At 43.1% G+C, this 27,789-nt stretch overlaps 1 protein-coding gene across 3 annotated transcripts; it reads left to right on the top strand.

Moving 5' to 3' along the window:
* Positions 1 to 173: 173 nt before the first annotated feature.
* On the top strand, positions 174 to 27,759 carry Ints14 (integrator complex subunit 14). Of its 3 annotated transcripts, none has more exons than XM_036194133.1 (13): positions 174 to 259; positions 1,095 to 1,316; positions 3,507 to 3,787; positions 5,746 to 5,853; positions 10,224 to 10,379; positions 11,365 to 11,483; positions 12,084 to 12,226; positions 14,909 to 15,001; positions 17,386 to 17,530; positions 19,687 to 19,820; positions 22,592 to 22,710; positions 25,015 to 25,080; positions 26,889 to 27,759. In XM_036194133.1, exons 3-13 carry the CDS (start codon positions 3,566 to 3,568, stop codon positions 27,138 to 27,140), a joined length of 1,557 nt encoding a protein of 518 aa, XP_036050026.1. In that variant the 5' UTR covers positions 174 to 259; positions 1,095 to 1,316; positions 3,507 to 3,565; the 3' UTR covers positions 27,141 to 27,759. The 3 variants fall into 3 exon arrangements, with proteins under 3 accessions (XP_036050026.1, XP_036050025.1, XP_036050027.1); XM_036194132.1 differs by lacking the exon at positions 174 to 259 and adding an exon at positions 269 to 587; XM_036194134.1 differs by lacking the exons at positions 174 to 259; positions 1,095 to 1,316 and having other exon boundaries at positions 3,718 to 3,787; positions 5,750 to 5,853.
* Positions 27,760 to 27,789: the final 30 nt, after the last annotated feature.

A 27,789-nucleotide genomic window follows, 5' to 3' on the forward strand; every position in this document is an offset into this window, starting at 1 on the left:
AACGGAGAATGGGGTAAGGGGAGGAGGAAAGGTCCTTCAGCCTCAGCAGAAATTGGGCTCTGTGGGCAAGAGATGGGGAAGATGCGCCCCTTAGCGTCCCAGCCGAACTACAGCCCAGCTCCCGGCGGTCTGGAAGCCCCGCCCAGCCCGCGTTGTCCGCCGGCTCGGGTTCCCTTGTGTGGCGCGGCCCTTAAGTTCTGGCTGTGGCGCGCGGGCGGAAGGTTTAAGCGGACGGACCGAGTCCGGAGCTGAGCTCCGGGTAAGTCCGGGTAGCAGCGGCGTGAGGCTTGTGTTTCGCTGGTGGTTGGGGTTACGGGGGAAGGGGTGAAGGTGAAGCAGCAGCGGGCAGGCGACGGGCCTTCGCTACCGCCCCCGCGGGGTGGCCGTCTCTGGACGCCCGCTCCAGGGCCTGCTCCCGGCCTCCCTTCCGTGTGGCCCCCGGTTTCAGCGCGGCTCTTGGAAACAGCGGGTTTTCGCGCCGGGGCCAAGCCTCCTGTGTTCCCTCTTCCCCTGACAGACTTCCGTCCCTGGCCCCAGGGAGTTTCGTCTCCTCTTTCCCCAACAAATGTTTTGGGCTCGTTTTAAAGGTAAAAGTCTGTTCTCCAAGTTGCATATGAAGGATGCTGTATTTCTGGCCATTCATTCAGAGATATGATCACCTGAGAACTCAGAGGAACTCATAGGGCAAGTCAGGGTGACAGGAAAACTAAGGTGGAATCAAATTTTTGGGAGCGAGACTCTTGAGAAGGAAATGCAGTAAGCGGGCTAATTATCCCCTCCAGCGTAGAACTGTAAATATAGTTGATAGCTTTTAGAGCAGTCAGGTGGTGAGGGAATATCGGGAGTAGTCTGTCCGGGAGAAGACCCTTAGTTGTCTGAAACGTTGTCTGGAAAATGGTACCTCTGGAAAGGCAGAGGGCTGTGTGGGGAAACTTGAAGACCAGAGTCAATCCAAGTGAAAAATACCGTGTTATCTCAAAATGCTAGGCTAGTAGATAGAGGTTTAATTTTTCTTTTTTAAAAATTTTTAACTGGGTCCAGACTACTTGAGTGAACCAACCTTCAGGAACATTCCTTTCTTTCGTTTATCCCAGTGCTTACAACCTGAGTACAAAAGTTGGCCACGGCTGAGGAAGTGCACTTGGGACCTGACACAAATGCATCAGGCGGGAGAAAGAGCCAGCTTCTCAGGTGTCTTCAGAGAAGGCCAGACGGACAGCTGTGGTCACCCATTGAAGTGCTAACAGCAGATTTCATGGGCTGGAGGTGCTTGTTGATACCTGATCTGAGGAAACCATTTTCCATTCTCTTAAGAGGTGAGGGCAGTATTCTCTATGATCTTCAACTTTTCAAAAGCATAAAGGTCTACATGCATAAATGTGACTACAAGAGCCAGATAAACTATACCTGAACAAAGTTCAGTAATCCCTGGTGTCTCTGCTAAAATAGAAGAAAGGAAATTTAACTCTGTGTCCACAGTTAAATTTTATCATGTATTTTGCTAATGAATTAATGTTGTATGTTGTGATTAGGAGTAGTTCATTAGTTATGATTAGATATTTGTTGAGCACCTACTATGTGCCCAATGTAACTCTGAGTAGACATTAGTAAGCAAACTGTTGTGATCCTTGCCCTTAGCTCGTTATTGCAGTTCTGAACTCATTTTTCTTGGAGCTTCTCTTCAGAACAGAGTTCTGCAGCATGGACTTAGAAAAATGCTAGTATGTAGCCAAACAGGGCAGTAGTGTGTAGGGTGGTGAGGCTGTGCTACCTCCCAAAGGGTGACTACTTTTAGCACACATTGTTTAGTGAGGCAGAGAGGGATGCATATTTAATTTCTCTTTCAGCGGCTGGAGTGGTTCATGGGTTAAGAGCACTTCTAGAAGACCTGAATTTAGTTGTCAGCACCCACATTATGCAGCTCACAAGCACCTGTAACGCCAACTCCAAGGAATTCAACACTCTCCTCTGGATTCTACCTGCACCTGCTCCTACCTCGCATGCACTCACACAGACACACACACACACACACACACACACACACACACACACACACACTGAGTAAAACTAAATGAATTTTTCTTTTAATTTCCTTTCAGACTCTCTTAACATTTTGGATGCCTAGGAGAGTCTGAAAAAGTAATTCTTTTCTCTGGATTAACTTTATTGGTATTGGATACATGAGATGTTACAATATTTGAGATGTATCTATGGCCATTATGTGGTAAAAAGGCTCTTCCTGTTTGATCTGAGTCCCTAACACTTACATATAACATTGTTTCCAAGACCCAGTATGTACTGAGTTTCCAACAACCTACTTAGAAAAGGAATTCTAGAATGACACACATTTATAGTTGGGCATGTACCTAACAGGAAGTCTGCCTCTTGTTAAATTAGTGAACACTAAATTTTGAACCTGTTGAATCTGCCCTAATTGGGTATAATATATGCAATGTGACTTTTCTTATATTTTAGTCTCTTGAGATGGGGTTTCATATAGCTTACACTGGCCTCAAACACCTTAGTAATAATAATGACCTTAGAATTTTGATCCTCCTGTCTCCACCTCCTGAGAGCCAGGATTACAGTGGTTTACAATGTAATTTTAAGTTTCTATTATTTGAGATAGAGTCTTACTATATAGCCCTGGCTGTCTTAGAACTCACTATGTAGTCCACACTGGCCTGGAACTCACAAATCTACCTCTCAGGTGCTTGGATTAAAGCCTGGGTCAATGCCACCGTGCCTGGCATACAGTGTGATTTTTATGAATTCACATGTAATACGTATACATACACATGCATTCAGGCACGCACACACATGTATTATGAACTGCTTTTAAAGAAACTCATTCTTTATAAATAAATATTTCCTAAATCTGTGTCATTTATTATAGCTCAATAACATTATTGCATCTGCAGATTTAGAGAGGGCCAGCAGTCTCTATCAACATGAGCAGATCTGTATGTCTGGGAACATTATTCTGGAGAACAGAGACATTTTCTCCACACTGATCTTATTCCATGATCTTAAAGAACTCTTTCTTTCTCCCATTGTTATGTTTTTATATGGTTGCATGGGGAAACTTTAACTTTTGTATAAATTCTTTAATTTTTCTTTTCCTAAAACAAAGGCACCAAGCCACAAAGGAATTAAACACTTGCACTAATGCTACAGTATTCATCAAGATAGTAGCAAAAACAGTCAGTCAGTTGTCAGGTAGTAGATAGCATAGGATGGCTGGAGGTGTTCTTCAGTAAATTAAGGAGTTGATGTCGGAGTCTTTATTGTATTAAGTTGTGTAAAACTAGAAAGTGTGAAATCAAGGACTACCTCGGTCTGATGCACTGCTGCATTTAGTGTCCTGGATTTATGGCTGCCTAGTGGGTGTATCCAGGAGAGGCCCTCACGGTGAACTAGTCTTCTTTAATTCTGTGGGGCTTACCTCCACATATTTCTAGGAAATCAGTTAAAAGGATATATAAGACCTTATTTCTTTTCCACAGCATTTCTCTGGTTGTAGCTGGCTCTCGGTTCTTAGAGGGAGTGCTAGAATTATCCCATCATGCCCACTGTGGTGGTAATGGATGTGTCCCTTTCCATGACCCGCCCTGTGTCTGTCGAGGGCTCTGAGGAATACCAGCGGAAGCACCTGGCTGCCCACGGCCTGACAATGCTGTTTGAACACATGGCCACCAACTACAAGCTTGAATTCACAGCACTGGTGGTGTTTTCATCACTTTGGGAACTGATGGTCCCCTTCACAAGAGATTACAACACCCTACAGGTACTCACAGGAGTCACTTATTGTAGATACTTTTTGACCGAGCCAAAATTTCCTGGGAGATAACAGTATTGTGACTATGGAATTGTTTCCTGAGTGTGTAGGTATGCAGTCTAACTGCAAACAAGATCCATAAGGTCTAGCTTTCCTCTGCAGAGCCATGGGATAGGAATGTGCTTTATTTTCTCCTCTTAGTTTTCTGGACTCCAAGGATAGTGCTCTGTATGCTAAAATTCAGCATCTTTATATCCAAACTTCTTTCTGCCTTCCCATAAAACTTAAGGAACTGAAAAATAGCCCATCCTCATTTTTTTAAGTCATTATTATAAAAATTCAAAATTATATTTACCCTCTGACTTTGAGTTACAGATACCAAGGTACACTTTCTTTTTCTTTTCTTTTTTTTTCTTTTTTTCTTTTCTTTTTTTTTTTTTGAGACAGGATTTTTCTAGGTAGCCTTGGCTGTTCTGGAACTAGCTCTGTAGACCAGGTTGGCCTCGAACTCACAGAAATCCACCTGCCTCTGTCTCCCATATGCTGGGATTAAAGGCACGCACCACCACCGCCCGGCTAATACACTTTTTAAACCTTGGCCAGTAGCTATTATCTTCAAGGCTTTTCTGTGGTATGCAAAAGAATTTATTTTCTGACATCTTTAAATCATTAATATTTCCAAGGTGCTTAACATAGTACCTTGTCTTCAGTGAGTAGTCTATTTGTGGGATTAAACTGAACAGTTTAAATGATAGTTAGGCAAGTTAGGAAGCAAGGATCATTTTAGCTTGAATTACACACACACACACACACACACACACACACACACACACACACACACGGAAATGGGGCTGGAGAAATGGCTAAGCAGTTAAGAGTACTTAGTAACACTTAGTGTTCATGCAAAAGACCTGGGTTCTGTTCCCAGCACCCCCAAATAGTAGCTCACAACTGTCTGTAACTAGTTTCAGGAAATTTGACACCTCTTCTGACCTCTGAGGGCTCCTGCATGTACATGGTGCTCATCATATATACAAATACACAAAACAAATATTTTTAAAATATATATGTAAAAAAATTTTTTTGTTAAGGTGCTCCATTTTTAGCTCCCACTTTATTTTATCTTCTAATTGTATTAGATCACTTTTGGGGGATTTGAGACAGGGTCTTTTGTGTGACCCAGGCAGACCTCCAATTCTCAATCTTTCTCAGCCTCTTGAGTACTGGCATTACAGTATGCACCACCATGCCTGGCTTTTACTAATTTCTTACAAATGATTAAGCTTAAGGATTTTGGTATTCAGAAGTTTTGAAATTTGAAGAGTTGCTGTGAATGGAATTGAGAAGTCATAATTAAGATCTGGAACCCTGAAGTCAGGCTGCTTGGATTCAGATGCAGGCTCTGCCCTCTCTCATCATTACTTAATCATTCTGTACCTTGATTTCCTTGTTTAAAAGGTATAAATGTACATGGTGGCCAAGTGTATATAAGTGCTGGAAATGGTGTTTACGATGTGATTAATGCCTGCTCGGTGGTGGCACACACCTTTAATCCTAGTGCTCGGGAGGCAGAAGCAGGGAGATCTCTGAGTTCGGGCCAGCCTTGTCTACAAAGCGAGTTCCAGGACAGCCAGGGCTACACAGAGAAACCTTTTTCAAAAAACCAAACCAACCAACCAGACAACAACAAAAAAGATGTGGTTAATGTTCGATACAGTTGACATTTTTGTGACGTTCAGTTCTTGACTTCAGTGTTCTCAGTCCACTCAGACACCTGATAAGAGGACAGAACGAAGAAAGCTGATTTAACTATCCTTTATAGGTGGGAAACTTTTTCATTAAGAACCTGACCCTTGGGCTCTCAGAGGCTTAGTGTACCCTGTGTAGCAAGAATGCTTTGAATAATTTGTGTTTTCTGATAACAAGCACTAAAGAAGAGTAAGCACTTGTATCTTTTATTCTACAAGGAAGCGCTGAGTAACATGGATGATTATGACAAAACCTGCCTGGAGTCCGCCTTAGTTGGTGTTTGCAATATTGTCCAGCAAGAATGGGGTGGAGCAATTCCTTGCCAGGTAACGATCAGTTCTTTCTCGTCACGCTAAGTTAAAAAGCACCAGCTGCTGAGTGCTTCAGTTTTCTTTAGCTCATTTCACTGGCAGATGACACAGCTTCATCATCCTGGGAACTATACTTTACACCATGGGTGCTTGAAAGGGCTCTGAATCACCCTAATTCATCACACTCATCTCCTCCACATCGTGCTGATGTGCTTATGAAGCAGCGCAGTTCCGCATCGAGGAAAGCAAAGTGAATCGACTCACTACAAAGTAGTGCCGTTTGTGGAGTGTACGAAGTGCACTCCTGGAAAGGGTAATTGTAATTTTGAGTGGTGGTTGTAAACATCAGTCCACTCTGGTCTGTCTTCATTACTTCAGTGTAGTATGTAGTCAGCAGGCTTCCAACTGTCTCAACTCTAAACTGTGGAAGTGGAGAAAAAAGTATCAAAAACTGTCTTGCTCCTTTGTGAAGCCCACAGTGGCTCCATATTAGCATCAAATCAAAGCAGAGTAGCAACAGGAAAGAGAATTAATTGGATGTGTGGTGTAAACAGATACTTTGAGAAGTAGTGGCATATTTAAAAGGAGAAAACAGCCAGGCGATAGTGGCACAGGCCTTTAATCCCAGCGCTCGGGAGACAGCAGCAGGTAGATCTCTGTGAGTTCCAGGCCAGCCTGAGCTACAAAGCGAGATCCAGGACAGACACCAAAACTACAGAGAAACCCTGTCTCGAAAAACCAAAATCAAAAAAAAGGGGAGGAAACAAATACTGCCAACAGGAAAATTATAGCAGTCTACAGTTTTTCTGTGTTTAGGCTTTGTAGATTTCTGTAACACTCACTCAACTCTATAGGGATAGTATGATAGCAGCCATAGCATAATAAGTGAATGAACATGACTGTGTTACTTTGTTTACAGAACTAGTCAACGGTTAGGTTGTGGCTTCTGGTCAGTTTGCCCCAGTATATGATGTGTGACTTTCTATTAGAGGGCCAGTTCAAGATTCCTCAGTAATATCAATGGCATAATTAGTATTTTATTTTTTAATTCTTAGTAAATGTGTAAAGCCAGGCACATAACACACACCTATAATTCCAGTGCTCAGGAGGCTAAAGCTGGAAGATTACCAGTTCAAGATGAGCCCATGTTATATCTTATAAAAACAAAACAAGGGGGCTTGGAGAGGTGGCTTAGCAGTTAAGAGCACTGACTGTTCTTCCAGAGGACCTGGGTTCAATTCCCAGCAACCCACATGGCTGCTCATAACTATGTTGAACTCTGTAACTCCAATCCCAAAGTATCCAAGGGCATGAGTCATGCACATGGGACACAGACAAAACACCTATACAAATAAAATGAAAGAATGGAGGGGGGGTGTACTCAGTGATTAACAACAGCACTGGCTGCTCTTAGAGGACCTGGATTTGATTCCCAGCACCAACGTGGCAGCTCCTAACTGTCTGTAACTCCAGTCTCAGGGGCTCTGATGCCTTCTTCTGCCTTTCTTGGGCACCAGGTACACACATAATGCACAGACATACATATAGGCAAAACACTCATACATATAAAATAAAATTAAAAAAATTAAAAACCAGCAACAGTAGTTATAAGATTGAAGTTGCTCGGCAGTGAAGAGGCTAAAGGTTGACTGAAAGGACATAGAGGAGGACGTTGTGCGGAGGACTGTGGCTCCCAGCACCCACAGTGCAACTCACAGGTGTCTGTAACTCCAGCTCCAGGTCTGATGGGTGGATGCCTTCTTTTGTTTTCCCTTGGCATCAGGCGCACCTGTGGTGCGTGTGTTCACATAATAAAGAAGATAGTAAGTGCCTTTTGATTAATTCTTTTCAGGAAAACAGTTAGTACATAACTTTATAGGCATCATTGCCCTTGCCTGTACATACATCCGTGTACCATGTGCATACCTGGAATATTCAAATGAATATCTGATTTTCTAGTAATCAATTGAATAGATGAAGGGTTTTGTCAGTATCTTCTGAACTGGTGGTCAGCAGGTAGCAGTTTCATTTGCTCTTCTGGGATCAGAGGTGGCAAGACTGATTTTAAGAGCTCGACCTTTGTACCATGCAGACATCACCTTTTGATGTTTTGTTTTGTTTGTTCTGTTTTCTAAGGGGGAAAAGAAGAACCTGAATTGGAGATGAACTGTGTCAGAGGGCTTAAATCCATTTAGACTTGCTAAGCATATAAGCTCCAAAGTACTCTTTGAGAAATGATGGTTATTGGTGATTTTACAACCAGTTAGTATGAAATTTATTTAAATGTGGAATTTTTTGACCAACATTTTGAACAGCTAGCTTGTGCCTTCATTCTCTGAGTGAAGTGTTTCACTTTGGCATTACCTGTAATCTGTCCTAAAAACTGCGTGTGTCGCTGATGGAATGGTTCAGTGGGTGAGGTGCTTATGCTTCCAAAGCCTGGTACCTGAGTCAATCCACAGAAGCCACGTAAAGATGACTATAAAGGTGTCCTCTGACCTCCACATGTGTGTATGTCATGTATGTGCATGTATAAACACACACACACACACACACACACACACAAGTGAACTATAAAAGGATAAGAAGTAAATCACACTATTTAGAAATTATTGGTTCCTAGAAGAAGAAATTGCCCAGCAGTCAATTGACTGTCTTCCCAAAAGATGAGACCCATCCAGGGGACCTCCATCCTGCCTTTCATAGTAGAGGTCAGTGTGGGTGCTGGTATCCCATGTGGTGCAGCCGCCCACTGGGCTAAAGAGAACCAAATTAGCCCTCCTTTGGAATGCTTAGGAAGTCCCCTGGGGGGCTTCGCTGTCACCCAAGCAGTGGGAAAAGAGAAAGTGGCTTTTCAGATTCCATAGTCAGATCGATTTTGTCGGCCTTTTCAAATCACAAATTAAAAATGGCGTTTTTATTTATTTAATTTTAATTTTTTATTTTAATTAATTAATTATTATTATTTTTTTTGTTTTGTTTTTCGAGACAGGGTTTCTCTGTGTAGCTTTGCACCTTTCCTGGAACTTGCTCTGTAGACCAAGCTGTCCTTGAACTCACAGAGATCTTCCTGGCTCTGCCTCCCGAGTGCTGGGATTAAAGGTGTGCGCCACCACCGCCCGGCTTACCATGGCGTTTTTAAAGGTCTTGTTCACTGCTGCCAGAATGGCCTGGCAGACGTTTATTTTACACTTAAGAGTGAGGACAAGTAACAGCACCAGATGCGTTTTTAAAGTAGGTGTCTTTTTAGTTGACCAAGAATAGGGTTTATCATCTTTAAAATAAAGTAGCAAAATTCAGATTTTTGGGCTTTTTCCTCTAGGGATACATGTCAATGTGTTTTACCATTTCTTAGACCAGTGCCTTAAGTACTAATTCCTTATCTGTTCAGTGAAAATTGGCTGTGATTCTTTTTTTCCTTTAAATGTTCAAAGGTAAACTCAAAAAATAACGAGTTGAATGTGATGGTGCACACCTTTATTCCCAGCACACAGGAGATAGAGACAGACAGATCTTTGTGAGTTAGAGGCCAGCCTGGTCTACATAGTGAATTCTAAGTCAGCCAGAGCTGAAAAGTGAGGCCCTGTCTTTAAAAAACAAAACAAAAACTGAATGAAATAAAGTGTGTACATTTTAGATACACAGTTCATTGACTTCACAAATGCAGATACCTATGTAAACACCACTTTAATGAAGATAGGTTCCCAACCTACCTTCCACTCCAGGTCCAGGGAACCTTGGGGAAGAGGCTGAAGTAAGAATGTAGGAGCTGGAAGATAGGGAGGGTGCTGTGACATGCTGTTCTCTGGACATGACATGACATCCCACTCATGAATTCACAGTGTCGTTGTCACCTGCACAAGACCACGCTAGTGAGAATTGCACTGTGTATCAAAGAGGGTCTCAGGAGGCCCGTCCATAGCTGAGGAGATACTGGCAGTTGATGACCACTGAGGGAAGGAAAGGACCTCCCCTGGAGGTGTAGCCCTGTGCAGATTGCCCTGCTCCGGCTGGCTCCACACTCACGAATAAAGGCAGGCACGAACTGTACTCAGCAGGTGGTTGAGTACATAAAATAGAGAAGAGAGGGAGGAAATCAAGTTGAGAATGTTTGGGGGGTAGCCTGAGGAGAAATGGAAAAGGAGAGTGAGAGAGTGGGTATGATCAAAATGCATTTATATATCTGAACTTCTCAAAGAATAAAAGATACTTTATATGTATAAAACATAGAGAATGTTTCTGTCACCCCACAGAGCCACCCCATGCTTCTTTTTAGCAAGAGTAGAGCTGCTTTAAGTATAAACTTGAATCAGAAATAATTTAAAAGGAAGAAAATAGTAATAAGTATGACATTTATCATACAAGCCTCCTGTCTTTACAAACAGGTTGTTCTGGTGACTGATGGCTGTCTCGGCATTGGCAGAGGGTCACTGCGACACTCCCTGGCTACTCAGAATCAAAGAAGCGAGAGCAACAGATTTCCACTCCCCTTTCCTTTCCCGTCTAAGTTGTATGTCATGTGCATGGCAAACTTGGAGGAGGTAATGCCTTTTACTCGGCTCTCCTAGATTGATTAAACGTTAAGACTTGATCTCTTTGTTGACACATTTGATGAATGCTGTATTATATACACCATAACATTGTCTCCACCGGTTTCAGCTGAGGCTGTCATAATTTAAAAAGACTGCATCTCAAATGCTTATTGACATTCAGAGATACCCAACTTGGGAACATAGCTGGGTTGACTTTCTTCCTGCTGGTGGGTTGTGTAGGTGGTTTTTTTGGGGGGGGGATTATGTCTCTTATCCAGGAATTCTTATATCCATTCTAGCAGAAATGTTGAAAGAGTATATATGCCTTAATTTGGGGAGTAAAATAATGTTACTCTTAGACATGTTTTATTAAGTGCTAGACTCCTAGTTTTGCCATTTGGGAAAGTTATTTGACTTTTCCCCACGTCAGTTTTTTCCTATAAAATGTAGATGAGAGGCAGATGGATCTCTGAGTTTGAAGCCAGCCCAGTGTTCATAGCAAGTTCCAGGCCAGCCAGGGCTACATAGTGAAAGGAAAACTATAGGTGATGGTTAGAACACCTTCCTGGGGAAAGGCTGGCCAGGTTTCCCTGGGGTGTTTGATTCTCCTGTCTGAAGTGGTGCTGCTGGTGTCATTTCTTTCTTTTTTTGGTGGGGGGGCGTTGAGACAGGGTTTCTTTGTGCAGCTTTGGTTGCCTGTCCTGGAACTCACTCTGTAGCCCAGGCTGGCCTCGAACTCACAGAGATCCGCCAGCCTCTGCCTCCCAGGTGCTGGGATTACAGGCGTGCGCCACCACCGCCATCACCTGGCCTCTAGTGACATTTCTTTATTATTTACTCTTGTAGCTTTGAGTCAGTTGTGGTTGTTTGTCATTTCCTGTTAAGGAAATCATCCCAGGCACTTCCTGCTGGTGTCTTGATGGTGGTAGCCCTAGTGTACTGAGTGACTGATAATCTGTGCAGTGGTAAAGGGGTCATCTCTTTTGCTTTGCAGCTGCAGAGCACCGATTCCTTGGAATGCCTTGAACGACTCATAGACTTAAACAATGGTGAAGGGCAAATTTTTACTATTGATGGCCCCCTGTGTTTGAAAAATGTACAGTCTATGTTTGGGTGAGTATATGTGTAAAGCTTTTTCTCCTTTGTATTTACAGACTAGAGTATGACAGCCAGGAAGAATGTCTGTTTTATTACTGCTGACTGTGTGATTAAATTTTCCTCAGGGGCCTCTTTCTCAGGTAAAATGATGAGAAGTCGTAGTCTAAAGATTGGCTCGTGTTTTCACTTAGGCATGGCTAAGTCTATAACGCCTGCCGCACTGACTTCATTTAGAATGGCTCAGCAGTTTCAAAGGTTAAACTGTCTGGGCCTCCTCTAATAGAAAGCTTATCACAGATGTCAGCTTGTACTGCTGTCACAAATACTCAGGTGTAGTGTTAGAACCAGTGGGAAAGAGTAACAAAATTTGAATGTTCAAAGATTTCTTGTAGGACTGGAGAGATGGCTCAGTGGTTAAGAGCACTGACTGCTCTTCCAGAGGACCTGGGTACAGTTCCCAGCACCCACATGGAAGCTCACAACTAGCTGTAACCCTAGTTTCAGGGGATCTGACACCCATGGCAAAACACAATGCATATAAAATAAAAATAAATACATTTTAAAAAAGATTTCTTGTATATGTGTCTTATCACTGTTCCCTATAACATATTCTAGGAAACTGATCGATCTGGCGTACACGCCTTTCCATGCTGTTCTCAAGTGTGGCCACCTAACGGCTGACGTACAAGTCTTCCCCAGGCCAGAGCCTTTTGTTATAGATGAAGAAATTGATCCTATCCCTAAAGTCATTAACACAGGTAACCTTTTGAAACTTCCTTCTTAATTTTCTTGTTATCTTTATCTTTTTTTTGTTTTGTTTTGTTTTTTGTTTTTTGTTTTTTGTTTTTCGAGACAGGATTTCTCTGTGTAGCTTTGCACCTTTCCTGGATCTCCCTCTGTAGACCAGGCTGGCCTCAAACTCACAGAGATCCGCCTGGCTCTGCCTCTTGAGTACTGGGATTAAAGGCGTGCGCCACCACCGCCTGGCCTGTGTTTTATCTTAACTAAGAGGTGGCAGGTTATTGTCTTTTATGGTGAGATCTTGAGTTAATCTCCAATCTCCAGCCACTATAACTACATATTACTAGCGTTAGAAATAATGGCCAGCTTGATTTAAAATGATAATGTGTTTCTTCAGTCTAGTGCTCTCCCAGCTGACCTAGTTTAGCCACCTGAGATGATTTTTAGTAAAGACACTGAGATTAATTAGCATCGTCACTAAAGTATATGAAGAGTTGTCTTCCAGACTTGGCTCTGTGACTTTCGCTGTGACCCTGGAAGTTGCTGCTTCCAGTCCTTATTGAGTAGGTGTGGGGGAATGAACCAGTCAGTTGTTAAACTCTTCGTTCTGGTAGACTGAACCATTCCAGCCCTGCTTCTTGTATTACAACTAAAACAAAGTGTTTTTGCATTCTACTGCTTTGATCTAGTACATTTTTGTTGATGCCATGCTTAGCTGAATTTAACAACCTTAATAGTGAAAACTAGCAGGCATGAAGTAGAATTGTCTCCCACTGGTTGGAGGACTCTGAGTGGTGAGTGTATGCCAAAGCTCTCCGGTGGATATCACCACTGTTAGTCTTGTTGATACCTGGTCTAATATAGTCTGACACCTACTAGATGCTCAATGGATAATTGCCCAGTCAATAAATGATTAAAAATAAGTGTGTGGCAAAATAAATGTTTGTTGTTTGAGGTATAGAAATTTTAGAATGGAAAACTGTGAGCATACTTTTTGCTTTAGCTTTTGGCTATCTGGAAGTACATACCCATGTGGGTTAATTGTAAGAGTATATCAATGCACCTAATGTTTTGTTGCCTTCAAACCAATTAAATTCTACTTCCTTCTTGCCCTTTATCTGAATATTTCTTTTCTTTCCAGTATGAGCTTTTAATCTTCAGATACTTGTGTAATTTCTGCCTAAATCACTGTTTAGTGTTTGTTGTAGACCCATTTCTACTCAAGAGAGAGCTGCCAGCTATTAGATGCTTGCCTAGGGAGGTGCTGACAGCATGTCTCCAGGGAAGCACATACCCTGGTGTATTCGAAGAGTGACTACTTGGCATGATTCCGGTATTTTAAGATGGTTTTGCTAATATGGCTGTGCTGCTTATATACTTAGAAGAAAAATTGAAAAACTCAATAAATACTTTGAAAGGTTTCCTTCTATGAAGAATACCGAATGAGTCTGTTTTCTTTACAATTTTTAGTGTTTTCAAAGTTTTGTGTTAATTACTTATATAATCAAACATTTTATTAAAAATTCGATTTAGGTAGTGGTGGTGGCTGTGGCGGTGGCGGCACACGCCTTTAATCCCAGTACTGAGAGGCAGAGACAGGCGGATCTCTGAATTCATGGCTAGCCTGGTCTACAGAGTGAGTTCCAGGACAGCCAGGGCTACACAGAGAATCCCTGTCTCCCCCCCCACAAAATAAATTCTGTTTAACTTTAATTTTTTATTTTATTTTGAAACAGGGTCTCACTAGGTCACTCTGACTGGCCTAGAATTCACCACATAAAACAGGCCACCAATCTCTGCCTTCTGGGTACTAGGATTAAAGGCATGTGCCACCATGCCCACCCATGAACTTTTATTTGTTTTAGGTTTTCAGGAAATAACTTGAGGCTGTAGTATAACTGCTATAAAGGGAAGAAATCATTATTATATTGATTTTGTATAGAATGTATTTCTCTCTCAAGGAAATATTCTTTTTGGATGTGGATGTGGTATACACACATAAGTGTGCAAGTGCATGTACCCATGAAGGTGTATATAGAGGCCACAGGAAGACATTGGGGATCTTCTCTATCATTTCTGCCTTATTGCCTTGAGACAAGGTCTCACTAAACTAGAAGCTCCCTTTCTATTGGCTCTGCTGGCTGGTCAGCAGTCTCCCAGGATCTCCCTGTCAGCAGCCCTGGAGTTACAGGCACATCAGTTATGCCCTGGTTTTGTTGTTGTTGTTGTTGTTGTTGTTGTTGATTTTGCTTTTGTTTTGTGGAGTGCTGGGGATTCTAACAGAGTCTCATGCTCAATCACTCTTAACCACAAGGCCCAACTCCCACCCCAAAGGAATGTTCTTCAAGTAACAGCTTTACTTTCCAAAGGCTGAATAAGGGTGTTGTAGGTGCTTAATTACTACCCTTGATTATACAGAGGAATTTGACCTTTCAGCTTCTGCCTCGGTTAAGGTCCTAGCCTCCTAAAAATAAAGTTTACCTAGTTTTGTTTTAAAACTTGAATTCATTAAATAAGAGTCATTATTGTTTGCGCTACTTAAAATGAAAATTTTTCATGATCCTCAGAAAAGTTTGACAATTTCCCCAGGTTTCATATTTGAAATCTTCACCTTAAAACAGTGTTTATAAGATCTAACACGTAGACAACAATGTAGTTTCCCTATTGTGAATAATTCTGTGTTGATTCCTCCCTTACAGATTTGGAAATCGTGGGCTTTATTGATATAGCTGATATTTCCAGCCCCCCAGTTTTGTCCAGGCATTTGGTCTTGCCCATAGCACTTAACAAAGGTGAGTTCTCTTTTCATACCTTTGGTTCACATGAAGCATCATGTTCTCTAAAGACATTCTTCAGTGTTAGATGGTAAGCTGGCCCATTGTACAGAACTTAAAGGAAAAGAAATGAATTGGATTTTAGAAATTGAATGTGGCCTCAGATACCAGACTAGATAACATGCTGCCTTACCTTGTGGAAACTTTTGACACATTACATTGTGCCCTGGTTTGTGGTTCATGGTAAAAGGCCTCTTTAGAAGTGACAGCTCTGGGGTCCCCATCCAGGGCTTTGCTAATAGAAGCAGAGCAGGGAGAAGGACAGACACCTGCTTTGTTCTGCTACTGCCAAGCATGTTGGAACTACAGCAAGAAGTATTACTGAATGCATCATGGGTTCCATTGTGAGGCTTCAATTGCAGATTGTGCCTCACTAAGAATTGTAAAGTCATGTCCCCAAATTCAGCATCCCTATGAAATATGCCAATCTCTAGCTTTTTTAAATGTTCATTTTCTGTGTTCTGAGTTGACCATCTATCTTATATTTACCAGCTCTCTTCAAGAAATATATGTAGCAAGTCAAATTTCCACCTACTGAATCATATATTCTCTAAATGTCTCATTGTCTCAGTCACACGGTCACGGCAAGAATGATTGAATGTTCCTTTTGCTTGTTCTCTGAGACAAGGTCTCACTCTACACCTTAGGCTGGCCTCAAACTCAGAACACTGTCTGCCTGAGTCTCCTGAGTGCTGGGGTACAGAGACACCATGCTCAATTCACAAGCAAAACCTTGATATTCACCCACAGCAGCTTATTGGGATCATTGTGTTTATGAACCTATGTTCTCAGAGAACATCCAGATTGCCCTAATTGTCAGGTATGCCTATATAATTGCTAAGACAGAAAATAAGCAAACTATTGGGGGCAGGGAACAGTACAAGGACAAATAAGGGAAGGCAGAATAGGGCAGTATTTTAGGGAGCATTGTATACCAACCTATACTGGAAGATTCTTCCTATTGAAGTAAAGAGTCTGTGAACAAAAGAGCAGAAGGCTGTTCCTACAGCAGTGTGGGAAAGAACCTTCACTACAGCAGTCGGTGTGGGAAAGAACCTTCACTGCAGCAGTCGGTGTGGGAAAGAACCTGCAGTTGGGAAGTTCAATCAAGAAGCTCGTGGAAGAACCACTGTGTACTTACCTTGTATCTGCTATGTGATGGACTGTCACCTTAGGCCACACCTAGCACTTCTTTGTCTGATTCTGTTCAGATTGATGCCTCAAGCCTCCAAATGGCATTTCATTGAATTTCCTACAGGAATAGTACAAAATTGTTTTTATATACAGCTCTCCTGGGCTATAATTCATAAACCATAGGTTCCCCGTTTAAAGTATTTATAATTAGAGCAAAGAAATTAGCTCAGTAGTAAAGCATGTGTCAATCAAATCTAAAGCCCTAAATTTGGTACCCACCACCCCTCCAAAAAAGGAAGAAAGGTTAGTTTGTTCTTTAGGTGGGCTGGGAAATAGTGTAGTTGGTAAAGTACTTGCCTTGCAAGCTCAAAGATCTGAGTTCAGTCACCTGTGTAAAAAGCTGAGTGGGTGCAAACTCTGAGGCCAGCTACCCTGGGGTAGGTCAGTCTCATAAACAAACAAACAAATAAACGTTTTTGAAGAGGAATCCAGATGTGGTGACAAAAGCATGTAATCCCAAGGCTAAGGAGGCAAGAAACAGGAGCTCTGAGGCTCATTGACCAGCCTTTATAGCCCGGTTGGTGAGCTCTAAGCCAATTAAAAACCTGCTCGGAGTGGATGCATTTCTAAAAATAACACTTGAGATTGTCCTCTGGCCTCCACACACATGTGCATGTACATGTGCATCTGCACACATGGACATGTACATGTGCATTTTTAAAAAGAAAAAAATAATAAGTGGTGTCTTGTTTTTCAAGACAAGGTTTCTCTAAGTGGCAACACTGACCTCTCTGGAACTCACTTTGTAATCCAGGCCAGCCCCAGGTTTAGACATTTACCTGTCTCCGTCTCCCAGTGGGATTAGAGGTGTTCGTGATGACATCAGCCCGAGAGGTGTCTTCAGAGAATATTTAGAGTTTGTATAGCTATCATCACCATCCATTTCTAAACTTTCTCGTCATCCACCAAAGAAACCCTATTAGCCATGGATCTTAATATCCCTTTCCTCTGTAGGTTGTCTGTTCTGTATGTTTCATATACATGGGGTTAATATATTATTGAAAAGTTTTTATATGGACATGTGCTGGAAAACTTTTTCTAACTTGTTATAATATTCCTTTACCATTCCCTGTATTTTTCCCTTCAAGGCAAGAAACAGTCAAGAGTTTAGAGTTTTGTAGCTAATCTCTCGCTCCCCTGTTTTACAGAAGGTGATGAGGTGGGTACTGGCATCACTGATGACAATGAGGATGAAAATTCAGCCAATCAGATCGCTGGCAAAATACCCAACTTCTGTGTGCTGCTCCATGGGAGCCTGAAAGTGGAAGGGATGGTGGCGATTGTACAGCTAGGGTAGGAGCATTTCATTTGTGTGGGGTTGACCCAAAGGGACTGCACGGTAAAATGTTTCACAGCCATTAGTGAAAGGAATGGACGGTCCTGGTCACCTTTTCCTTTCCCTGCCATACCCTTCCTACCTCCATTACCTTCTACTCCTCTATCATCCTGAAAAGTGTGAGGCGACCTCTGTAGAAACATTGATTTTACGGTACCTGCTTGCTCTGTTTTCCTCTCACCTGTCTTGTTCATGTATTTACTGTATTTTTTGAGAGAGGATTTTGCTGTATGACCCAAACTAATTTCACACCCATAATCCACCTGCCTCAGCCTCCTAAATGCTGGGATTACAGCTATACCAACCATACTTGGCAAGGTTTCCTCTTTTTAAATCCTGTCTGGCTTGCCTGGGTTTTGGTTATAGGACTCTGTTAACTTGAATACTCTAGGATTCAAGTTCCTCATCTATAAAATGGGAAGATAGAACTAAATGGGGAGAAGGATGCTGCTAACATTGAGCATATGCCATGTGCTAGGCATTCCTCCTGAGTATGCCATGTATGTTAACAAATGTCATCCCAACACTGTGTGAGGTGAGGAGACCAAAGTTTAAAGAGACAGAGGAAATTGCCCAAGGCCACAAAGATAAAAAACTGAAGAGCTGCAGGGCATGGGTCTACAGAGAAACCACTCTGGCTCTGGAACTCTCAGATCCGCCTGGCTCTGCCTCCCAAGTGCTGGGATTAAAGGTGTCCGCCGCCACCACTGCCCGGCAAGCCAGAGTTCTTAACCTACATGCTTAATCCAGAACTCATGCAGCCATTCTGTTGAATTCCTTCCCTGTAAGGAAAGAACTAGCTTTCATATTCTCTGTAGTCATGAAATCTGCACAGCTTTCTGCTTCCCTTCCAGTACCACCTGTTGTTGGGAAAGAGGAGGTAGCCTTCTGGCCATGGGTTGACAGATATGATAGATAACTGGACTAACAGATATAAAAGGTTAAGATTAATCACATGAAGCATGTCTCCATCTGTAGATGTAACCGTCTTGTTAAATAAGAAACACAGAGCCAATTGCATAGTTAAAAGCCAAGAGGTCAAAGCAATAGCTGAGAGCTGAAAACCTTACCCTTCACTGCTGCTCTGTCTTTCCTCTCTGTAAGAGAGCTATTTCCTGTGTCCTGTCTCTTATATAGACTTTCTGTTCTGCCTTCTCATTGGTTGTAAACCCAGCCACATGACCTTCTCATCACTGCCTGTCTGTACAGACCTCCAGGTCTTCTATGGTTGGTATTGAGATTAAAGGCGTGCGTTGCCATGCTGGCTATATCCTTGAACACACAGAGATCTACTTAGCTCTGCCTACCAAGTGCTGGGATTAAAGGCGTGCACCACCACCACCACCACCACCACCACCACCACCACCACCACCCAGCTTCTGCTATGGCTTACTCTGACCCCAAGGCAACTTTATTAATATACAAATAAAATCACATTTCAGTACAAATAAATTATCGCTATATCCATCTCTCCTTGAGTGAAAATTCCAGAAAGAATACAATTGTTTTCTTTCTTAGATGGATTTTATTTTTAGTTGTGTATGTGTGCATCTGTATGTGTATAGGTGAGTGCAGGTGCCCATGGAGGCCAGAGGCCACACAAGGGGTTGTGAGCTGCCAAACATGGGTGCTCAGAACCAAACCCCGGGCCTCTGCAAGTGCAGCAAGTGCCCTTAATAGTTCTCTGACCTGTTTCTTGGCACCCAAGCTACTGTTGAGTCTGACTATGAGAGTCAGAAGCTAGAGGCCAGGGTTTTCCTAACTATGCTGGACCACCTTGCCTCTGGTGGGGCTGCTGTGACATCAGGAGGCACCTGGAAGGACCTGTAGGCCTCAGCTTTTTCTCCTCTGCACCTGGACTACTACTTCCTGTGCTTTGCAAGTCTTTTCTCTTTTAAACTGCTTCCAATGTACATACACAATTGTCTGGCTAATATATATCTCAGGGAACTGGAAATACTATGCATTTTGGGGGTTTAAGATTTGGCTTTGTTAAGAGTAATATGCCTGACTTAAAAACTTAAATCTGTATCTCCAGAAAAGCAGAACCTAGACTTCTTGAACTTAACAGTCCTAGGCTTGACGTTCTGCTCTCCATTTTCTCTCCATCTAGTCCTGAGTGGCATGGAATGCTCTACTCACAAGCTGACAGCAAGAAGAAGTCAAACCTCATGATGTCTCTCTTCGAGCCTGGCCCAGAGCCTCTGCCATGGCTGGGGAAGATGGCGCAGTTGGGTCCCATTTCAGGTATAACCCAGACCAGATTCACTTATTTGCCTTGGTTGTCTCATGCTGTTCTGTCTTTGAGTGTTGCTGGAGCATACCTGAGCTCTCTGGTGCAGGGTGCATACATGGAGGACCCCAGAGTGTTTGAGGATTGCACTCAACTTTCTCAGCTCAGAGAAAACAAATATTTTTATTGTCTAAAGTAAATATCTTCATTTATATTTATATTGACTATTTTATACAGAATAGTATATGTATATTTATATTGACTAACGTAGTGTCGTTAGCTGCTCTGAGTGGAAAACTCCATGTTTTCCCCTTGAATAATCAGTCCTTCTTAGGCCATGGAGGCTTCCTGGTGGAAGTGCATTTCCCCTGACTTCAGAGGTGTTGCTGCTGATTTTTGTCTGGCTTTTCTCTGGCAGCTTTTCTATTTCTTGTTACCTTGTCTTCCTCTTGCCTCAGTTTCCAAAATGTTCTTTGTTTTCTCCTGTTGTTTGTGCTCTTTCTTGGTTCTTTCTTCAGCTATAGTGGGTTCAGACTCCCAGATCTGTACCCTAAGTCTCAACTGCTGTCCCTGACATTTGCATTTTGTTTTTTTTTGGGGGGGGGGTTTACTTTTGTTTTTGTTTTTTGTTTGTTTATTTTGGATTTTTGAGACAGGGTTTCTCTGTATAGCTTTGCGCCTTTCCTGGAACTCGCTTTTGGAGACCAGGCTGGCCTCTGCCTCCCGAGTGCTGGGATTACAGGCGTGCACCACCACCGCCCAGCCACTCGTTTTTAATAGCTATTGCTATTGCTTTCTGGGTGGCTCTATGGAGAGACACCTGATTGGAATTTGGAATTTAATAATTCTTTTGTTCTAAATAATTGTTCTGTGTATTCCTTAAAGCTGAAAAAATACCTTCTCTAGGCACAATTCCTAGCACAGTATGTCTTATATGCAGAGGTCGTGCTGTAGGTGATGAATAAATGAATGGCTGGGGGCAGGAGAGCATTCTGTGCAAGGCAGGCCAAGGGAGTTGGACATAAGGATGTTGTGTAGGGCAGGACTAGGTGGACGTTGGCCTGACTTAAAGGGATTTATATCTGGGTAAGTACTAATGGAAATACATCTGAAAAGCTGGAGCAGTGCTTTGGTGAAGTAGAAGAGGGTTGATGGAGGTACTCTGGTCCAGCATTAAGGTGTTGGGTAGTTGGCTGGTCAGCCCAGACTAGCCTTCAGCTCACAGCAGTCCTGCTTTAGTATCTTGAGTGCTGTTAGCAGGTGTGAGTCACCATACCTGCAAGGTGTTTGGATTAATGACCAAATCAGGAATAAAGAATTTGGGGCTCACAGTGGGAGCGGAGGCTGTCTCTGACTCTTTTGCCTGCTTTTGGGGCCCTTTCCTCCTACTGGACTGCCTCGTCCAGCCTTAATATGTGGGGAGGTACCTAGTCTTACTGCAGTTCAATATGCCATGTTGTTGAAAGGCCTGCCCTTTTCTGAAAGGAAACAGGGAGAAGTGGATCCAGGAGAGAGGCGAGATGGGTCCAGGGGTGCGGGGTAGGGAAGAAAAGAGGGAAGGGAGACTGTGGTTGGGATTAAAAAAAAAAGAATTAAAAAAAAAGTAGAATTTGGGGCTCAGCTGGGCATGGTGGCCCACACCTTTAATCCTAGCACTGGTGGAGGACTGGGTAAAGGCAGGCAGATCCCTGAGTTTGAGACCAGCCTGGTCTACAGAGCAAGTTCCAGGACCAGAGAGCTACACAGAGAAACCTTGCCTTGGGGGTAGAAGTAGGGCAGAATTGGGCTCAGTTTAACAAATTGGTCTTAATTCTAGTTTTCAATATGAGTATTTGGGCAAAGGACGAAAGCTTCCAGAACTGGTAGGTAAGATTTCCCGCTCTGTCCAGCCCAAGCATGGTAACAAAAAGGTAAAGGAAAGCTTCTAGATGTGTGTTTTGTAAATTGGTGGCAGTTCCATTGACTCAGGAAGCAGGGTCAAATACTCAAACCCTGTTGATTTGCATACTAAAAACTGCAGTGGCTTTAAGGAATGTGGCTGCCAAAAACTCCTGTGTGCATTAGTGTTTTGAAACGAGGTCTTACACGACAACTCTGGCCTTTTTTTCCTGCCTCAACTATGACATTGTCTGACTCTATAGCCACTAGCCACATAGACTATTTAAAATTAAAGAACATATAAAATTGAATTTTAAGGTCAGTGCTCAGTGGCTGATAGCTGTGATGTTAGCACAGGTGTAGATGTTTCTCACCTGTTTGGGTGGTTGGGCGGTGGCGGCGCACGCTTTTAATCTCAGTGCTCGGATGACAGAGGCAGGCGGATCTCTGTGAGTTCGAGGCCAGCCTGGGCTACAGAGTGAGATCCAGGACAGGCGCCAAAGCTACAGAGAAACTCTGTCTCAAAAAAACCAGAAAAAAAAAGAAAAGGAAAGGAAAGGAGTGTGGGTAGAGCATTCTGGGCTAAACAAACAACTCTCTGTGTGACGCAGCTTTAAGTTCCTGTGCTGGTACTCATTCTGTCACCTTTGGTTTATGGCTAAAGCTAATGCGAAGTTAATTTCTTTAAGGACATTAAGCTGGTTTTCACTAGCTAGGTCCCCGCTGATTGATCTCCCTGATTGATCTCCTATTGCAGTGACTTACCTATTGAGAACAGGTTCTCCAACATGCCTGAAGCTAATGTAATTTCTTGAATAATGATAGAGTGATTCAAAAAGCTAATTGCCTCATTGGAAATGTGATTGTGTCTGCCAGGCGTCATTTTTAAAGCTGATTTTTCTTTAAGATGCAAAAGAGAACCCTTATGGGGAGGAGGACAACAAGAGCCCGTTCCCCCTGCAGCCCCGAACCAAACGCAGTTACGCCCAGAATGTGACTGTCTGGATCAAACCCAGCGGCCTGCAGGTAATGACAGTGTTCAAGTTGCTTTAAGCTGGGGGCAGCAGAGGCGGCCGATTTTCCTCTCCTATGTAATTCATTTACTTCCAATGGCTGTCCTTATTTCCCAAAAGGATATGAGATGGCCTACAGTGAGAACATATGTAACAGAATCATTTTTTACAAAGTTTAGAGCAATAACAAAACCAGAGAAAGATGGAAACAGTTGTGCCTGGACCCAGAGGCAAAATGGTAATTGTATTTCAGGACGCTGGTTCTGGGCTTCCTGCTGCCGTGGTCACAGAAGCAGCAAATGGCTTGTATAGTTTTTCTTGTCTAATAACATGGCAACATTTCCAGAGAAATGTGTTTTCCCAGCATTTGGATTTATTTTTATTTATTTTGTATTTTTGAGGCAGTCTCATACATAGAGTCCAGGCTGGCCCCAAACTCACTGTATAGTCTAGGCTGGCCTTGAATGCCTAATTCTCCTGCATCCATTTCCTAAGTGCTGGGATTGCAGACATACGCCATCATACCTAGTTTACCAGCACTGGATTTTAAAAAAAAAAAAATTTTTTTATATTAGTACAATGTATTTTATCACACCCACCCCTCCCCCTTCCAACTCCTCCCAGGCCCTCCCCAACATAATTCATATTTTTTAAAAAAAATTCTTTTAACTACCAAATCCAGTTAGCGTTGCCCACATCACACACGGGTCAGAGCCATGCACCAAAGCATAAGTAACCTACCAGAGGCCCTGCCCCTTAAGAAAACTGAATCTCCCTCATCAACTGCTAGTAGGGGTGTGGCCTCATGGGCCAGCATTGGATAAAAGTATCACATGCTAAGGCAGTGGAGTTTTTTCTTGGGTGCAGGGTGAGATGGTCTCACTCCACTGTAGCCTTAGCTGTCCTGGAACTGGCTGTGTAAAGTAGGCTGGCTGGCCTTAAACTTATAAAGATCCCCCTGCCTCTGTCTCCCTGTGTAGGATTAAAGGCCTTCACTACCACACCTGGCTGTTATTTTGTTTTTTTAAAGAAGCAGGGTTAGGGTTTAATAACTTTAGCATAGTCTTGAGGGTTACAAGAAAGGGGTATGCACAGAGGAAAGACAGGCCTAAGAGCTTGAGTATGGACTTCTCTAAGAGAGTTACAAAATGTCCGAAAGACCCAAGTGTGGGTGGAGCTTCTCAAGGGACAGTTCTCCACAGCAGTGTTCAGAAAAGGCCTAATCTTCTGATTCTTTCTTCTGCACTACTGTAAAACCCAAGCCAGTGAGTGTGTATATGTGTGTTTAGTTTGTAAACAGAAAAGGTTGGTTTGGGCTCATGGGTTTGGGAATCCCCAGAGCTTTGCGCCTGTGATAGTATCATGGCAGAAATTGATGGAGAGGCAAAATAGAGACCAGAGAAAGGCCAGGGTCCCTCAGTTCCCTTAATGGTTGTGTCCTCCCAGGGGACTCTAGCCACATTACATTATAATTTACAAACCAGCTCCATAGGGAGTTATAATTGTTACCTAGGAATGCTGCATTCAGGTTAGGCACTCGAGGACCTTTCTCCTTCCACTGACCAGTCACTAATTTCCATTTGTACAGTTACCTGGGAGACCCCTTTTCCTCTCCCCTCAGTGCACTGAGAGGAGGCATTCAGGCCCCTTGATACTGAACAGTCCTGCCTTGACCAAGGGGCTGTGGCTTCGTCTCTGTTCCTTCCTTGCTATCCCTGACCCCAGCACTTCCTGGTCAGGAGGCTCAGAACTACTTTGACTGAATTGCTAGTCTGTTTTAGTCCTGGGTTTTTGTTTGTTTTCTCATTTTAGTAAAGTACACGTTAAATTTACCATTCCAACCATTTAAAGATGTACACGTTCAGCAGTGTTTATATTGTTAGGTGGTCATTGGCATCACCTAGTTCCAGACAAGAAACCCCTGTATACTTAACCCCTGAACCATCTCTCCAGCCCCATTTAGAGCTGATCTTTTTTTTTTTAATGTCTTGTGAGATAAAGGTCCAACTTCATTTTTTTTTTGCACTCATTCAGTTATGTCAACAGCAGTTATTCTTTCCCTGTCAATGGTCTAGCCTTGGATATGTGGGTCTACTGGGTCTATTTTTATGAGACAATTGATTTTAATACCATCAAGCCTTTTAGAGGTGTTTTTGCCAGTGTTGAGCAGAATACTAACATCATCTCAAAAGGAATCTTCATGTTGACACTAAGTCTATTCTTATTTCCATGTCTTTAAACACTTAAAGCTGCTGGGGTGGGTTTTTTCTTCAAAGCCACAGGATTCTAACATTGAATTTTTTTTTATGCCTCATAGACAGATGTACAGAAGATCTTAAGAAATGCAAGAAAGCTCCCTGAAAAAACACAGACATTCTATAAGGTGAGACTGTCAGAACTATAGTAGAAAAAGGTGTCCCGAGGGGGTGTGCCCTCATGAGTGATTGATGGTGTTGCAGTGGGGGTGGGGTGGAAGTACAAATGTGCACCGCCTGATTAGTGAGGTACTCCTGCGTCAGTTTCCCCGTCAACGAGATCAGAAGGGGCTGGTCTGTTCCTCCCTCACAGTCTAGTTGAAGTGCTTAAGTGGCCCAGTCCTGTGCAGTAGAAGACTGCTGAGTGGCTCAGGCAAGCAGCTGGAAGGGACCTGTATCTGACTTGTCCTCACCATGTCCTGCATGGGATCCCAAGGGACTTTCTAACAATCAGTGTCAGGAAGTGGATGTGCTTTGTAATCATTCCTAGCAAGTCCAGAGCCACACTGGTGGAAGGACTACAGTGACAAGGGGTGGGGTAGAGCAGGGACATTTCGGCTCACAGGGTCTCCGGATAGCTTGCTATGTAGATCACACTAGCCTGTAATTCACAGACTCACTTGCCCCTTGTCCTTTTGGAGTTTGGCTGAATTAGATTAGGTGCAGTGTGAGATAGGCCCTAGCCTGTCAATTTTTAAATATATAGAGGCTGAAGAGAGGGCTCAGAAGTTAAAGAGCACTTTCTATTCTAAAGGACCTAGGTTCAACTCCCAGTGGCTTACAACCATGTGTAACTCTGGTTCCAGAGGATCGGACACCCTCTGAGCACATGCAGCCAAAACATCAACATACATTTAAAAATGTAAATAAAATGCTGGGCATAGTGGCCATGCCTTTAATTCCACCAGGACAGCCAGGGCTACATAGTGAGACCCTGTCTTATGGATGGATGGATGGATGGATGGATGGACGGACGATGGACAGACAGACAGTCAGATAGAGCCTTGGGTGATGGATGGATGGATGGATGGATGGATGGATGGAAGGAAGATAGATAGATAGATAGATAGATAGATAGATAGATAGAGCAGCTGTAACCTCAGGTGAGCATCTCTTCTGGATGTCACACCTACCTTCTTACCTGGGTTTTATCTTGCTGCCTTTATCAATATTGTCTTCAAACCTAGTTACTAGCAATTTGGGGACATTGGACAAAATACAGTTTTAATCAGAATTCAACCAGAAAGCTTCTCAGCCAGCAAGACCCCAAAACTATAATCCACATAGGCCCTTGACCTGCTCAGCTTCAGCCCATCTCTGCAGTTTGTATACATGCCTACTGGTGTTGTGTTCAAGAAGACATGCTTGCATATTAAGGTGGTCATTTACCTTCCCTGATACAGTATAACCAGCACCGTGTCTGAGAAACAGAAAAGGCCCTTGGCAACTGGCAGCTTCAGTTCCTCAAGTAGATGAGAAAGGGGGTCTCCTTCCTGTGTAAACAAGGCCTGAGACCAGAGCAGCTACTCAGCTTGCCCACAACATGCCCTCATGGTTAATGGGGTGCTTTGTAGTTCTCTGGTCTGTCCCCTGCAGATGTGTCCACTGTCACTCATACTCCTAAGTCTACATCAGAGAGGCACCAGGTTACGGAGGCCGAGACTTTGGAGCAAGCCTTTTTCATAATTAAGAGACAGAAACTAGTCCCCTAAGTCAGCATGGATGCTGTGTTTGACATAACTATGCATTCACTGTGATCAGCTTGCTGACCAATCTCGCCACTGAGCACACTGCAGACACCACTTGCCACTTATGCATCACACTGTTATCCCTGGTTCTTATTTAAAGAAATGCTTCCTAAGTTGAGGGTCAAAAAGAACTAACTTGAAGCAGAGTGCTTGGAAACTGTGTGAAGGAAACTGTCCATCTCTTTCAGGAGCTGAACAGGTTACGAAAGGCTGCCTTAGCCTTTGGTTTCCTGGACCTGCTTAAAGGGGTGGCTGACATGCTGGAGAGGGAGTGCACCCTGCTGCCTGACACAGCCCACCCAGATGCAGCATTCCAGCTCACCCACGCTGCCCAGCAGCTCAAGCTGGCCAGCACCGGCACGTCTGAGTATGCTGCCTATGACCACAACATCACACCCTTGCATACAGACTTCTCAGGAAGCAGCACTGAACGGCTGTGACGCTGACCTCTGGAGCTTTCCTTCTTTGTTCATTTTGTCTGAAAATGACTGAGTTCAAACCTTTCCAGCTCATTCAGCTCCAGGTAGCCACCAATGACCTTGAGCTGTCTCAGAAGCAGCACTGCCGATTTGAATGTCGACTGCAGTCTGAGAAAGGTCTGGAGGGTGGTTGTCTAGGGCTTTTACACTAGCTGTATGGGGCTCAGTCTTTAATCCAAAACAGCTTTTGTTCCATGTTGAGCACAGCTCCTGAGAAGCTTGGACAGATGAGGACAGAGCTCTGCTGCCGCCCTCAGGAAGCCTGCCCAGCAAGGGCCTTCCTCCATCCAGAAAACAACTTTTTACAGGTTTATGTGTCAATTATAAGGACATTCTTAAACTACTGTGCTTAGAATGAGCAATCCGGACATCCAGAACCTGCCTAAGCACAAACCTGATGCCACTGAGTTTCAGATTTTTTAGAACTTGTTAAAATGCAGTGACCATGCTCAGGTGTTTCTGGTGTATCTCAAGGTACAAATTTTTAGACAGTAACCACATATGTGTAAAATCACTCCTGTTCATGTTTTTAAATGAAAATTAAATATTTGATTTTCTATAAAATGATTTCATCTAGAAACATAAGTTGTTTTGCTCTATCATATCCCTT

Source organism: Onychomys torridus, chromosome 7 (assembly GCF_903995425.1).
Source record: "Onychomys torridus chromosome 7, mOncTor1.1, whole genome shotgun sequence".
NCBI classification, from domain to species: domain Eukaryota; kingdom Metazoa; phylum Chordata; class Mammalia; order Rodentia; family Cricetidae; genus Onychomys; species Onychomys torridus.

Excerpts from the sequence above, each read along its gene's own strand:
- Ints14 (XM_036194133.1), top strand. The coding sequence starts at position 3,566 with ATGCCCACTGTGGTGGTAATGGATGTGTCCCTTTCCATGACCCGCCCT. Across the intron at positions 15,002-17,385 it reads GCCCATAGCACTTAACAAAG|AAGGTGATGAGGTGGGTACT; the intron begins GTGAGTTCTCTT and ends CCTGTTTTACAG. Across the intron at positions 22,711-25,014 it reads TCAAACCCAGCGGCCTGCAG|ACAGATGTACAGAAGATCTT; the intron begins GTAATGACAGTG and ends TATGCCTCATAG.